The sequence below is a fragment of the Microtus pennsylvanicus genome, chromosome 2, assembly GCF_037038515.1.
Source record: "Microtus pennsylvanicus isolate mMicPen1 chromosome 2, mMicPen1.hap1, whole genome shotgun sequence".
NCBI classification, from domain to species: Eukaryota; Metazoa; Chordata; class Mammalia; order Rodentia; family Cricetidae; genus Microtus; species Microtus pennsylvanicus.
Window position 1 is genome coordinate 62,774,311 of NC_134580.1, and position 13,816 is coordinate 62,788,126.

Consider the following 13,816-nt stretch of genomic DNA (forward strand, 5'->3'; position numbering starts at 1 on the left):
AGAGAAGATCTGGTAGCCCGTCAGGCGACTACATACCTGTCTTCTCCTTCCTCCGGAGTCCTGCATGCATCCGGAAGGTCTGCCAATCATGTTTTGAGTTAACCCCAAGCAGTGTAGAACATATATTTCCGACAGAGTTACTGTGTCCTAGATCAGAGACCACTAGTGCCCTGGAGGGTCCCCAAGCTGCTGGTTCAAGGAATGGCATTAGGAGTGAAGATGAGAAACAGCTGAGCACAGGGCTGTGCTGGGGCTCTCAGAAAGGCGGCCCTGCTACCCCTTGGGACACTCTTCACTGTACCTACTGTCCACTCCATTCCATCTCTCTTCAGCTTGGAGAGCAACAGCTGGACTAAAGTCAGCCTTAGCTGTTCCGGGCTTCAGGGGCACGTGGGGCAAGGAGGCAGAAGCCGAGAGCAGAGCCTCCAGGTTCAGATATCAAAGTGCTTCACAAATCTGGGCCTTTCCATGGAAGCTGTCCCATTATCCAGGCCTCGGAGGGCGATTGCGTGGCTACCCAAACTAGTGCTCAGCCCATGGGGACACATACAAGTCCCTAAGTACTGACCTGTCCTCTCAAATCAAAGAGAACAGCAGCCCATGGTGGGGCATGCTTTCGTGACTGTTCAGGACAGCAGTTTTCTCTTGACCTCCCAAGGGTAAGGAGGTCTCGTGTGCCTCCCAAAGCTGGTTTTAGAAGTGCCAGGGCTCCCATGGTTTTCCACAGCCTGCATGGATAACCTCATCTCTTCCGGTCTCCAGAAGCAAGGAGATGCCACACCTGCTATTCACAGCCCAGCCGAGTGGCTGGCTCACTTCGCAAAACTGCAGTTGGGTGTTCAAGGGGGCCACTCGAGATGAAGGACAAGCATGTAAACTGTGAGGCACTTCTGTGTATGGGATCCCAGTGTCGGCCAAGCAGTTCTGCAGCAGGTCCCAGCGACAGGGCCCCAGAGTAAACCCCTGCAGAAACTTTGCAAAAGGCTTAAGATGCCCCATACCAAGCTAAACAAGGCACCGGCGGTATGGCCTTGCCCAGACATCTTGCCATGAGATAAAATACGATGGGCTCAAGGAAGTTTGAGGAGAAAGGGCTCCATCTGGAGACAGGAAACAAGGCCTCGGGCATGGCCCAATGAAGAGTCTATCCTGGCATTCACCACAGTCACACAACACCCCCAAAGACCACTTTCCTAGCCTCCTCTTGGATAGAGCAGAATGCTCCTTGTCTCTGGGTATGTGTCTCCTCCAGGCCAGTGGCAGTAAACATGCCCATACACCACAGATAAAATATATTATCACAATATTATGAACAAAATATGTACATGTCACCAGGCATACGTTGTGTTCCTTATTACTGACATAGTAGCGGAATATCTTCCTGTACATGGCCCAGTGGCTACTTGCTGAGAGATCCCCTGGAGGTATTCAGTAAAATAACCTTCCTCAGAGCTATCTGAAAGTTTGGGGCCAGGAAATGGTGTCCTTCTTACCCCATCCATGAAGACTGCACCAAGAAGTAGCTCATCTTGACCATTCACTCAAAAGATGTGGAGAGCTAAGAGAAACACAGCGGCTTCCCGGGCTCTTCGAGATGGGTGGACCGGCTGTGCTTCCCTTGAAGGAGAAACTCTGGGTGTCTTACACGAAGCCATCAGTAACTGGAGTCCTGGATCAGGCTCTTGGGGAGAAATGGGCAATAAATAAGGGCCTGGCAGGCCTAAAGAAATTTGCTGAGGGGCTCAGGCTTTAGCTCCACGGGGAGCAAGTGGAGGAGCTGAACATTGGCAGTCACCGGGCCTTGGGCCCCGCCCCCTTCCAGCAGTCTTTGTAACAGCCTTGTGAGGTGGGTGAGATGGATCTCCAGGTTCCGGGAGGATCCCATCCATCCCAGGGAGGAGTGCACTGAAGAAAGCTCCTGTGGAGGGGACTTGGGCCAGGGCTCATATCTCCATAAGTGTGATCTTGAAGCCTTCCACCATGCTCTCCATGTTGAGGATGAAGGTGTCCTCATTGGAATAGTGCTCAATGATGTTATCATCCATGTTCACCAGGATGCTGTCAAGGTCGGGGTGAGAAACAAAGCCAGTGAACCCTTCAGGCTGACTGCTCCCTAACCTGCTAGTTCCTTCCCCCAGAACTGCGTTAAAGAAAGCAGAGCCTGAGTTTCCCTGAACTACGTTCATGATCCTTATTGAAAGGGTTCTGAGACCATTTGGCCCAACCCTTATGTCTTTACACATTAGTCAACGGTGCCTCAGAAGTTAGCCGAGTTCCAAACAATCGTTGGCTACTAACAGAATCACAGCCCAAATAGTTCGGCAACAAAGGACTTTCGTTACGAACCTCAGCTGCCCTTAGCTGAACACATATGTATGGTAAATGACAGTACACACAGCCTCACAGCAACTTGAAAGGCAGGCTCTATCGTCGGTAATTCACAGGTAAGAAACAATCCAGAAAGGTCTGCAGTTCCCCAAGCTCAGCCAGCCAGTGAGAACAAGGTTATGTCTGAAGCCGGCTTTGCCTCACCCCCAAGCTGCCTCACCATCTCGCCTCCACTGCCTACTCTATGGTGGTTTGGTTTCAGGAAAACCACCTTCCAGAGTCTAGCTGTGATTTTTTTTTAATTATATTTTGTTTTATACATGAGTGTTTTGCCTGAATGTATGCATGTGTACCATAAGTGTGCCTGGTGCCCTCGGGGTTCAGAGGAGGATATTAATCACCTGGGACTAGAATGGCAGATGGTTCTAAGTCACCATGGGGGTGCTGAAACAGAACCAGGGTCCTGTAAAGAGCCCCACGTGGTCTTAGCCGGTAAGCCGTCCCTCCAGCACCTCTACCTGTGACTGGGAGGTGCCCAAGAGGGTCTCATTCCTGTTGTCAAAGTCTGAGAGGGAATGGCTTGCCGAATCATTTGATGCTGGCCTGTGATAGCATCAGCTTGCTCCTTCTCAGGCAAAACTACCCATGTTTTGTGGTTCACTGTAAGAATACAGGCCTGTGCACAGCACTTCACACAGACACATAGGCTCTCTAGCCAGCGGGACTTGAGGAGTTGCCCCCAGCCCACAGCATCCACTCAGTTGGAACTGAGTTTCCAACAAGAGCTTAAGTAGGATGCTTACTCAGTCAGCCAAGGATCCGATTTCAGAGCCCGGAAATCCCAGGTCATGTTTCCTTCATGCAGAGGGCTCAGAGAAGAGTTCAAGTAACTACTCTTAGAGGAAGCCCTAGGAGGGCCTTGAAAGGGGCTGAGCTGAGTGAAGGTCTTGAGCCCTGAGGCTACAGACACCCCCATCCCCAATCTGTGAGGCCTGGAGCACAATGCTTAAGCCAGCCCTGGGCTTCCTTTCCTCATCCGTAAGCTCATACATTAGCAATGAGAAACAGGGAACTCAGCACCTCTGACCACCCAACCAGCAAGGACCAATTGTTCTTAACAGTACGGGCAAGCAGGTCTGCCGGCCATTCGAGAAGGTTTCATTAATGATTACATCCTCTCATCCCCTACACATCCTCAACCAATCTGTTCCTACCGTGTCGCTCAGGAGCCAACACCAAGAGTGCTGACCTTCATTTTCCCAGTGTCCCCACCGCCCCTCTATCCCACTGCCCCTCTATCCCACCGCCCCTCTATCCCACCACCTCTCTATCCCACCGCCTCTCTATCCCTCTGCCCTTTTAACACTGTCTGTACAGGAAAGCATCTCAGGGGACACATTGACAGTACACTGTGGGTTTCCCTGCCTCAGTCACTAAAGATCTTTAAACGGCATCGTGAGCCACAGATAGAACAAGATGTTTAAAAAAAAAAAAGTACCATTTTAAAAATGCACCTTCTAGACATGGAAGCTAGCGAGGTTAGTGTCTCTCTTACCCCTTTTTGCTCTTCTTATAAAGCTTTGTGATTTTCTCCACTGGTAGTCCATACTTCTCGGACAGCTGAAACATGAATAACAGGCAAGCTGGTCAGCAGGGGACAGGGGCACAGGGAAAAGCAATGTAGAACATTCCAGCTCAGCACACATTGCACTGGACACAGCACAGGCTCCCCTAATGAGACAAGTTGGGAAACCTCAGTTTCCCTGAACTACCCAAGCCTCTGGCTCTGAGAATCAGTAAAATGAGGTTCTGAAAAGTGAAAAAATCCCAGTTAGCAAATGGTGGGGTCTCAACCTCACTATGTCCCCGACTATTCTCATCATGTCGTGCTTCCTCTGCCCTTGGCAGGAAGAGAAAAAGAAACATGCACTGCAGCCCTGATATGAGCACCTCGCCTGTGCGGGCTCAGGGTTTGTATCTAGTACTACCCTGATTTTGACTTGCTCAAAGCAATCAGCAAAACAATCTTGATAAAAGTGGAATTTTTGACTGGTTTATATCTTTTTTTAAAAAGTGTCTAATCAGCCGGGCGGTGGTGGCGCACGCCTTTAATCCCAGCACTCGGGAGGCAGAGGCAGGCGGATCTCTGGGAGTTCGAGACCAGCCTGGTCTACAGAGCTAGTTCCAGGACAGGCTCCAAAGCCACAGAGAAACCCTGTCTCGAAAAACCAAAAAAAAAAAAAAGTGTCTAATCACAATGTTGGATTAAGCAGGTAGCCATACCTCAGAACAGATTTCAGGTGAGCCAGGTGTATGTAGTAGCACATACACACCTGGGACCCCAGCACTAAGGCCAGAGACGTGAGCATCTGAGTTCAACTGAGCTGCGCAGTGCGCTCCAGACAGCCTCAACAGGGAGAAAAACAGTGCGAGGGGATAAAAAGATTTATATGAATTTTTATATAAAATTTATATGATTTTTTATCTGAAAGAAGAGACCCTGAAAGTATAGGAAGTAGTAAACATGAGCTGACTGTTTGTATAACTATCATCTTAAAGTACAGTTTCCTAGGGAGACATGAAACCTGCAGAACAAGGTTAGATATTATTAACAGTATGGAATGTCAAAATATCAGTAGATCAAAACCAACCACAAAGAAAAATAACATCCGGGAAGCATTTTTAAGATGCAAACAACAGACGCGGCGCAAACTGCGGTAAGTTGACAAAGACTGGATGGGGAGCAGGCTAGGGGAGAAGCCACAACAAACAGCACTTCACAGAATAAAATATTGTGTAATGGGCGTCTGGAAACTGTGCTGCACTTTTGTTTAAATCTTCCAAGTGAAAGAAGAGTGGGATAGCACTTTTAATTTTTCAAACTATCAAGGAGGCAAATGAGGAGCCAGAGAGGCAGCTTGGCAGGGAAAAGCATTTCTGATGGTCTGGTGCCCCCTCCTGGCTTCCACGAGGACCTGCGCACACAGGGCAGACACACATCTAAAACAGAGCGAAAGTGAAGTGGTACTCTAGCATTGGTGGGAGCATGAGGTCAGCAGGGTTCGGGTTCTGGAGATGAGACAATGAAGCGCAGCCTCCCGGGAAACAAGTTTGGCCAAGGCAAAGCTTTTAAAGCCTAAGCGTCTGGGCCACAGACCCCGTGTCTAGTGATCTTACAGGAACACTCTCACACTCAGAGATGTTCTGAAGATCACTGTTCATTAGAGAGAAAACTTAACAAATATTCAAATGTCTTAATATTTTCTTCACAGACCTCATTTAAAAATTTGGGAAGCTTATATTGCTTACATTTTTTTTTAAGATTCTTGGCATATTATGTGGGGACAAATAAGTGAAAATCTGTCTATACAGTATAATCTTTTCCTCATTTTTAACCTTTACGTATGTTTAAATGTACAGAAAATATTGAAATGGCATGCCAATCTATGAATGGTGCCTCCGGTTGATAAATGGTCTGAGCCGAGCATCCTTTACTTTGTGTAATTCTGCAGCCCTTCTTTATACGATTGTGTCATTTTGTAAAACAAAGTGGCAAGAGCTGACAGATGCCCTCTGGAAAGACCTGCTTCCAAATACTGCCACGCCCTCTCGACCAAAATCACTAGTGGCTCACAGGAAGCTCAGGCAGGCGAGGTTTGAGACCACACTTAGAAAGAGCCACAGAGGCTAGAAAGGGGGCTGAAGAGCCCCAGGAGAGAGCAGGCATCCCGGGAAGAGTCTGTCCAGAGAACTTTAGGTTCCTACCCTCCTGTTCCCACCACAGGGCAGAAAGAACTCTGCCACCCTCCCTCTCTGTCCTAAGCCCAGATGTCTTGCTTCTGGGTATGTAGGGGGAAAAGAGACTGGACAAGCAGCCACCTGCCACGTGGGACAGGCCATCCGTGGTCCTGATGAGGCTCCCCACAGCCACAGTCAGCCCGAATGAACAAAATGCTTTGAAAAAGAACAAAAGCAGCACACTTCTTGGCCAGTGAGATAGCTCGAGGGTAAAAGGCTCTTGTTACCAAACCTGACAACCCGAGTCCAACCCCCAGAAACTGCAAGACGGAAAGGCAAGAACTCTGAGTCTAGCAAGGTGTTCTCTGACTTCCACGTGTACCATGACAATGGACGGATAGAGAAACCTTTCTGACGGGAGCATAGAGGCGGCAAAGCAGACTGCAGAGCCTGTGCTGGAAGGTCCCCTTTGAAGAGAAAGTAGACGGATGACGAGCAGATGAAAGGCAGAGAGGATGAGCAGGAGCATGACATCATGAGAAGCCAAAGTTAAGGAAAAGGGAACAGTTACAAAACTGCGTCCAACAGCACCAGGGTAGATATCAGACACCAGGAAGCCTGCAAGTACGGTGGGAGACTGACTTATTTCAGGATTGGAGAAATCTGGCAGATAAGTCAGAATGATTTGATTGATCCAGTTTATATGATAAAATGCAGGTACACACATGTGTATCACATCTCCCAAAGAGACGCTGTCATGTAGTGGGTGACAAAGGCAGGCCACAGTGGGCCATACTCAATACAGTGAAAAAAGAAAACCTGAGAAATTAATCAAAAATGTTTTGCCTTTCAGAAGTATTCCCTTACATGGCTTCCACCCTCTTCTCTCTTCCTTCCATTGAGGCCCCTACTGTAAGTCAGTCCTCCTGGTGTCCAGATTCGCATATGCAAATCAAAAGGGAGACTCTCTGGTTGGCTAGGTTGGGAGAGTGCTTGCCAGCAACCTGGGCCCTGGGTTTGATCCCCGAGAGCACACAGATTGGGTATGGTGGTCACACTTGTAATCTCAGGGCTCTAGGCCATCCTCTACACAGCAAGTTTTGAAGCCAGTCTGGGATATGCTATAGGAGACCCAGGGAGGGAGGGAGGAGGGAGGTGGGGAGGGACCCAATAAGGTGACTAGTTCTGTCCCTTGGGCTCTGGTCTGAATTGAGCTCTTGCTGAAGCAATGACATCCTCATGTGACTTAACTTCCTTACTCATTCCCTGGGCTTCTAGAAGCACTCAGCGAACAGAGCGCGCCCACAGGAACTGCTTGAGAGCGGCCTGCTGCCACACGAGTAAGCTATTTCCTTGGCATGACTGGCCAAGGCCGCAGCTTTCTACCCTGAGGTTTGCAGGTTCTCAAGGGGGGTGGACAGGAAGTGACCTCAAGGTTGTCCTGACCTCCACACCTGCTACAGCCATGCTCACACCTGAAAATACATTCTTGTGCACATACAAACACACAGATTTTTTTTTTTTTGAGCAAGCAAACCATTTTCTAGATAACAGAGCTACCCCACCCTGTCACGTGGCCTGGCTCCTGGGCTACACAAACAGCCACCACCCCAAACTGTCCATGAACCTGACAGGCACTGGCACCTTCTGACTCAAATGTCAAGACACACCTGAGGAAAAGATGGGAACACTGCTCTATCTAGATGACAAGAGCACATCTCAGCACTGTCAATAATCATCATTTTAAAGAAAAGGAAATCTTAAAAAGACTGAAAAGGAGGGGCACATGACGTGAAAGAGGCAAAGAGACTGTGGAGGTTGCCAGGGAGGACGGGGACAGGAAGTGGGGGGGGGGGGGATGAGGGAGGAAAGTCGGCTAAAATTTGCTTTGTTCAAAATCATTACAGTGACATCTAAAGCCTTGTATGCTAAGGCCAAAAACTGCAGTGAAATAAGTGGAAGGCATTCATTTTCAAGGCCTTCATACTCCAGCATACATTCTTTTTAAACATATATATCCAAGTAATTTACGGCTGAAGACAGGGGCTCTGGACGGGGAGATGGGGGCGCACTCTCTAGGGAGGGGAGCCCAGTCCTCAGCTATGGAGAAGTCACATGACCCACAATGTCCGCCACCTGCTCCCGAGGAATGTTTGCACTGCCATGTTAATGTCTTTGGTGGCTCCACTTTATAGGCGATACCAAGGCCACCCTTTTCATATAGCTCACTCAGAAATGTGACAAACAGTGGGACCTATCAGGTAGATGGTCCTGCAGGACACACAGGGACCTGGTCTAGATCTGCGGTACCCACCCCTCAGACACTGAGGACAAAATACACATTGAAAAAAAAAACCCTGGTTCACCCCTTCTAGGCCTTCTGCAGTATCTGTTCTTACCAGTTTAAAATTAGAGCTGGGGGTGGTGGCACACACCTTTAGTTGTAGCACTGGGGTTGGGGTGGGGGTGGGGCCAAAGGCAGGCAGATTCCTGAATTATAGGCTTTGTCTACACAGTGAATTACAGGCTGACTGAGGCTTCATAGTGAGACCCTGTTTCAAAACAAAATTATGGTTCATTAGGGGGGATATATTCGCTGGGCAATGGTGGTGTATACCTCCAGCCCTCAGGAGACAGAGAGAGGCAGATCTCTATGAGTTCGAGGCCAGTCTGGTCTACAGAGTGAGTTCCAGGACAGGCTCCAAAGCTACAGAGAAACCCCATCTTGAGCAAACAAACCGAGATATTCCATATGCTTTCTTGCATTTACTTCTCGGTTGGTTTCTATTTTGTGTGGAACAGAAATCAATGCTCCCCCACCAACCATGACAAAGAAAAAAAATCCTACCAAGCCCTCCACGTGTGCTTTTTGGACGGTGGCCTTGCCGCTGTGCTCAGAATGACCTGGGACATGAACTACCACTGCAGGGCAGCCTGAGACCCACAGTGCTCACATTCTTATGCATTATCATCAGTTTTTCTGATTATCAGCAAGAACTATAGATAATCATCATACCTTCACAATATTACACAATGGTTCGTCTGAATTCTAAACACCCCCATCATTTCCAAAGTGCACTGTGCATCGAGCACTGTGCCACCTCCTGCTCCTGTGTCCCCAGCAGCCACACGCCGGCTTTCTCTCTCCAAGAAGTCATTGATTCTGGATATTAGTGATGAATCGAATCATGTAATAGAAGGCATTTTGTGTCTCCCTGACCAACTTTACTCTAAATACTCCCAAAGAATCGGAAACAGACGTCTAAACAGAAACGAGCCCATGAACATTCCCGGAAGCACATATACAATCGCACCCCAAAAGGAGAGACATTGGTCTGTCAGGTGAATAAATGAGGAAATGAACCATGCTGTCCATACAATGGACGATTACTTTGCTAGCTGCAAAAAGGAATGAGATACTGGTCTGTAACACATTCTACCATGCTGGACACCAAGGGAGAAGAGAAACAAAAGGGATGGGCAGGCGACCACGTTGCGTGGCCCTACACATAGGAACTTCTTCACATGGCAATGTTTGGCCATAAGCCCAAATACTGTCCACCAGAACAGCCTCTCAGGCCAGCAGCCACCCAGCAGAGACAAGAGACACTCACTATTGGTGTCCCCATGACCCTACACCCCTGATCTTTCACCACACTATAGAAGAGGAGAGTGAGCACACAGCACATGCTCATGGCACCGGCAAACCTGGGTGAGGCGTGTGTGCGTGTGTGTCTGTGCATGCGACTCAGGCAGAAACTGAGTTTTCCCTAGGCCGTGTTGACTGAGCCTGCTCAGGGTCAGCAGTGAGGATGGGAGAATCACTAGATCTTTCCCCTGCACCAACCTGTCCTCACTCCGCTTTGGAATATGCTACCGTAGCCAGCAAGGCACCACAGAGATTTCAGCTGTGTATACTTGGAAGCTGTGTGCACCTAATTCGGTTTTTTGCTAACAGATGATGAAAACCCATGTTATCCCTCCTCCTCAGCATCTGACCAGGATGATTTGTCAGACACCAACATGAACTGGCCGGTTATTCTTAAGAGTCAATCCTAACATGCTGATGACACAGATGTGGACATTCCCAAACATCTCAGCGCTTTGTTTTCTTTCTAAAGCTCCTTCTGGAGCCACCCTGGTAGCTGGGCAGGGCTCCTGGGGACTGGAAGGGACTTGTGGCTTACCGCTTCCATCAGGCCCTTCACCGTGGGTGACTTCAGCATCAGTGCGTCGAACACGTCATCATTTTCCTTCCTCACGTACAAAAGCACTGCAAGAGAATGGAAGACCAGTGTGACTGGAGACCCAAGGGACTGCTTTCTGTCACATGGGCATCTCAAGACATCACCTGCTCCGACAGCAGGCTAACTCCTATTGGATGTAAGCGCTCTGCTGCCTATACCCACGCTGGAGTTTCTCAAGTTGGGCAGGCACAAGGTCTCTATGACTACGTCCATTTGCATCTTTGCTCACTTAGTCAACAGCATTGAAGGCTCCTGGGTACCACAGGCTGTCTATACCAAGAGTCAGGGTTATAGTTAGTTCATCCAGCCCTGCATTTAGGGAGTTTGTGGTCCACTAGGAGAGGAAAGGCTTCAGACAATTTAGACACCACTGAGAATCATGAAGGGAAAACCATGAGTCAGTGCTTTCCAGGCAGCTCTTGCCTTGGTGTCAGGGTGACAGCCAGGAAGCGGGGGTTCAAGGATCTCCGAGTTGTGAAGATCATGTGAGCATCAAGTCTAGGAAGGGGTGACACTGGGAGGAAGACGGGGGTGGGCAGACAACCTACAGGTGCACAGGGCTGCAAGGGCGATGGGGTACTTCCTGGGACACAGGAGAATCACAGAGCTGAGTATAAATTCAGCTCGGGCCCTGCCGTGGCCATAACGGCTCCATCTCTCCACGCCTGCATCACCTGGACAGAACACTAGGATCTACCATATATGGTCACCTGCAAGTTCTATGAAGTAAGGCCCCGTGGTGAGCTTAGCCTAGGCCCCCACACAGAGACCCAGTGCACAAGCTACAGAAGCTGTCGGGAAGCTGTTGTGGTTCTTGTTCCTCTGTAGAACTTCTGAATTAGAGAGACTACTGACTAAGATGGACGGGACAGGGACCGCAGCTCCTGAGCAATGGAAACGGCCCTCAGAGAGGCTAATGCCCCTGCACAGACACGGCCACCCTTGCTGCTGCTTCTCCTTATCACCGTGCCCCCCAACTGTGCCCGCCGCTCCGGCAATCATGCTGCAGGTCAGTTCTCTCGGGTGCAGTCCTGTATAGCCCAGAAGGCTGACTGTTCTCTTTGTCCCCCACATCTGTCCGCAGCCCAGCTCAAAAACCCCAGTGAGCCTAGATCTCATCTACAGTCGAATATCCTCCTAGCCACCTGCACCACCTGCAGAAGAACAAGATCTGGAAAGTGAAATGTGGTAAATCCAAACCTCCACGCCCCCAATCCTCCATCCCAAAGGTTCCTTGAAGCTGCTGCTTGTTAAGGCCACATGGCCAGGGACTCTGCCCAAGGCCCCTTCCATGGCCAAGGAACATTCGGTTAGGGAAGACAGGAAAGAGGGAGGAGGGAGCGGGGAAGAGGAGAGACTTAGGCACTACAGTGCCTTTTCTTCATCAGATATAAAAATGAGTGCCAGCCGGGCAATGGTGGTGCACACCTTTAATCCCAGCACTCAGGAGGCAGAGGCAGGCGGATCTCTGTGAGTTCGAGACCAGCCTGGTCTACATAGCTAGTTACAGGACAGGCTCCAAAGCCACAGAGAAACCCTGTCTCGAAAAACCCTAAATAAATAAATAAATAAATAAAAATGGAGTGCCAATTAAATAAGCAGACTGACTATGTCACCAAAAATTTACTAATTTAGTCCCTTGAAGCGATACTATATAGTTTACATGCCGGCTAAAACTTCCTAGTGACCAGAGGGTTATCAAAAGAGGAGGCAATGTGAGAAAAACACAGAAAAACACTTAGAACACAGACCCTAATTATATCCGGACAAGGAAAGTTAAATTCAAGGGGAAGCCCCAAGTGGTGGCTATTATTTACTTGGAAATTCTGCAACTTCTTTCTGAAGCTCTCAACACCAAGGGGTTGGAGGGGGGGCGGGATTTCCAGCAGGTTGACCCTAGGGAAACCTGGAATTACATTCTATTAAAATGAGCATCACTTACAAATAACCTCTACTCAAACCATTGCCTTTCAAACATGATTGTCCTGGTTGCTCGGAGGTAACTGGAAAGTGCTAAAGTGTTCTCGGTCTGTGCCAGAGAGGGGCAGCAGCCAGTCGGGCGGCAACAGCCATCCTGGAGTGTATGCTGGGCTACAGACCACTAGAGGGCTTGCCCAGGGAGTTCTCATAGCTGCACTCTGTGGTGTGGCTGTGGCAGCAATCATCCCACCCACCAAGGCATCACTGTACACCTCAGACACACCTCAATCAAAGCCAAAGGCAGACAGCCTCTTGTGGAGCCAGATTCTGACCCAGGCACCCCACAAAAAAATAACAACCAGTAGCGATGGCTTTGGTGCTAATTGTGACCACCTCCTTCTTGGGAAACTTCCTACAGATAACCAGTAGGAGCCGCCACTGACCCTGAATCCCTGAGCCAAGGCAAGAAGCCCAGGGACTTCTCCATCCTTCCCCAAAGTGGAGTTGGGGGGTGGGGTGGGTGTGGTTTTCTTTCCACAGGTAGGTTAGGGTATCCCCTATGTCTCTCTGACTTTGAAGCATCAGAAACCTTGCCTTAACTTTGAATTAACATCCAATACACTTTCTGGTGGTAATCTTGGTGCCAGTTTCACAAGCTTCTGAAAAGCAGTAGCTGGACCAGCTACCAAGTTGTAAATGTGGAGCCGAGGTACAATTCCACACACCAGAGTGACTCTTGGTTTCCCTGTGACTCTGCCCTAGCTGAGTAAAGTTAGGGAGGAAAAGGTACCAAGGAATGGAGGCGAGACTATGTGACAGAGAGCTGGGAGCCAGAGGCTTTGTGGGCACGTCCGGCCTCTTGTTGACCATTTCCACCTATTGGTTCATGGAGAAGGCACTGACACACACATACACACGCACGCACACGTGCCGCCTCTTCTGAACTGTACATCACTGCTGAATGGCTCGGGAAACACCGCCATTCTCCCAAGGCAAAGGAGAGGCCTGTTATTCCCGTGTCTGGAAAACCAACCACGGGTGGCACCGATTCTGTCTCGGGTTGAGTTCTTCCTGACAAGACACAACCCAGCCTTCACACAGGAACGGCGGTGCCCTCGGCCCTATCGGTGTGGTGTGCCATGGAGAGATACCTCGCTTTATGTTTTCCTCCTTAATCTGCTTGGATGGCGTCGGGCCGAACTCCTCTTCCATGGGCCGGAACATCCGTTTAACGAGGACGCTGCTGCTGGAGAAGACGGGCGGAAATGGTGAGTACAGCGAAGAGGGCCACACGCTCTGGGCTCTGCGGGCGCCTGTCCTTTCTCCGTTCACACCTCTCTTCCCCCTGCAGGTCCCAAGTCATCCCCATCAAGGGATAAAGCACACACCATCTTTAGAGGGAAGACCTAAGGCTCCATGCTGAAGATGGACCCACAAAAGTGGGGGTGCTGGGCCCATCTCCCCTTTTCTGTTCAGAAGAACAGGGCCACGGAGGAGCTGGTTAATACCAGTGGCTGCGTGGCACCCAAGTTGCAGCAGCCCCTCATATCCATCAGAGGCCTGGTTTCCTGGTGCTCCTGACG

General features: G+C 49.6%; 1 protein-coding gene across 2 annotated transcripts in view; it reads right to left on the reverse strand.

The window, feature by feature from the left end:
- Nucleotides 1–1,695: 1,695 nt before the first annotated feature.
- Nucleotides 1,696–13,816, reverse strand: part of Grhl2 (grainyhead like transcription factor 2) — a 124,741-nt gene continuing 112,620 nt past the window's right edge. The window contains exons 13-16 of one of the 2 annotated variants that reach the window (XM_075961180.1): nt 13,385–13,476; nt 10,254–10,339; nt 3,884–3,948; nt 1,696–2,058 (exon numbers count right to left, since the gene is read on the reverse strand). In XM_075961180.1, the coding sequence (XP_075817295.1) occupies nt 1,944–2,058; nt 3,884–3,948; nt 10,254–10,339; nt 13,385–13,476 (358 nt within the window). In that variant the 3' untranslated portion in view covers nt 1,696–1,943. Of the gene's footprint in view, nt 2,059–3,883; nt 3,949–10,253; nt 10,340–13,384; nt 13,480–13,816 lie in introns of both variants that reach the window. The other variant, XM_075961179.1, reaches the window with a different exon arrangement.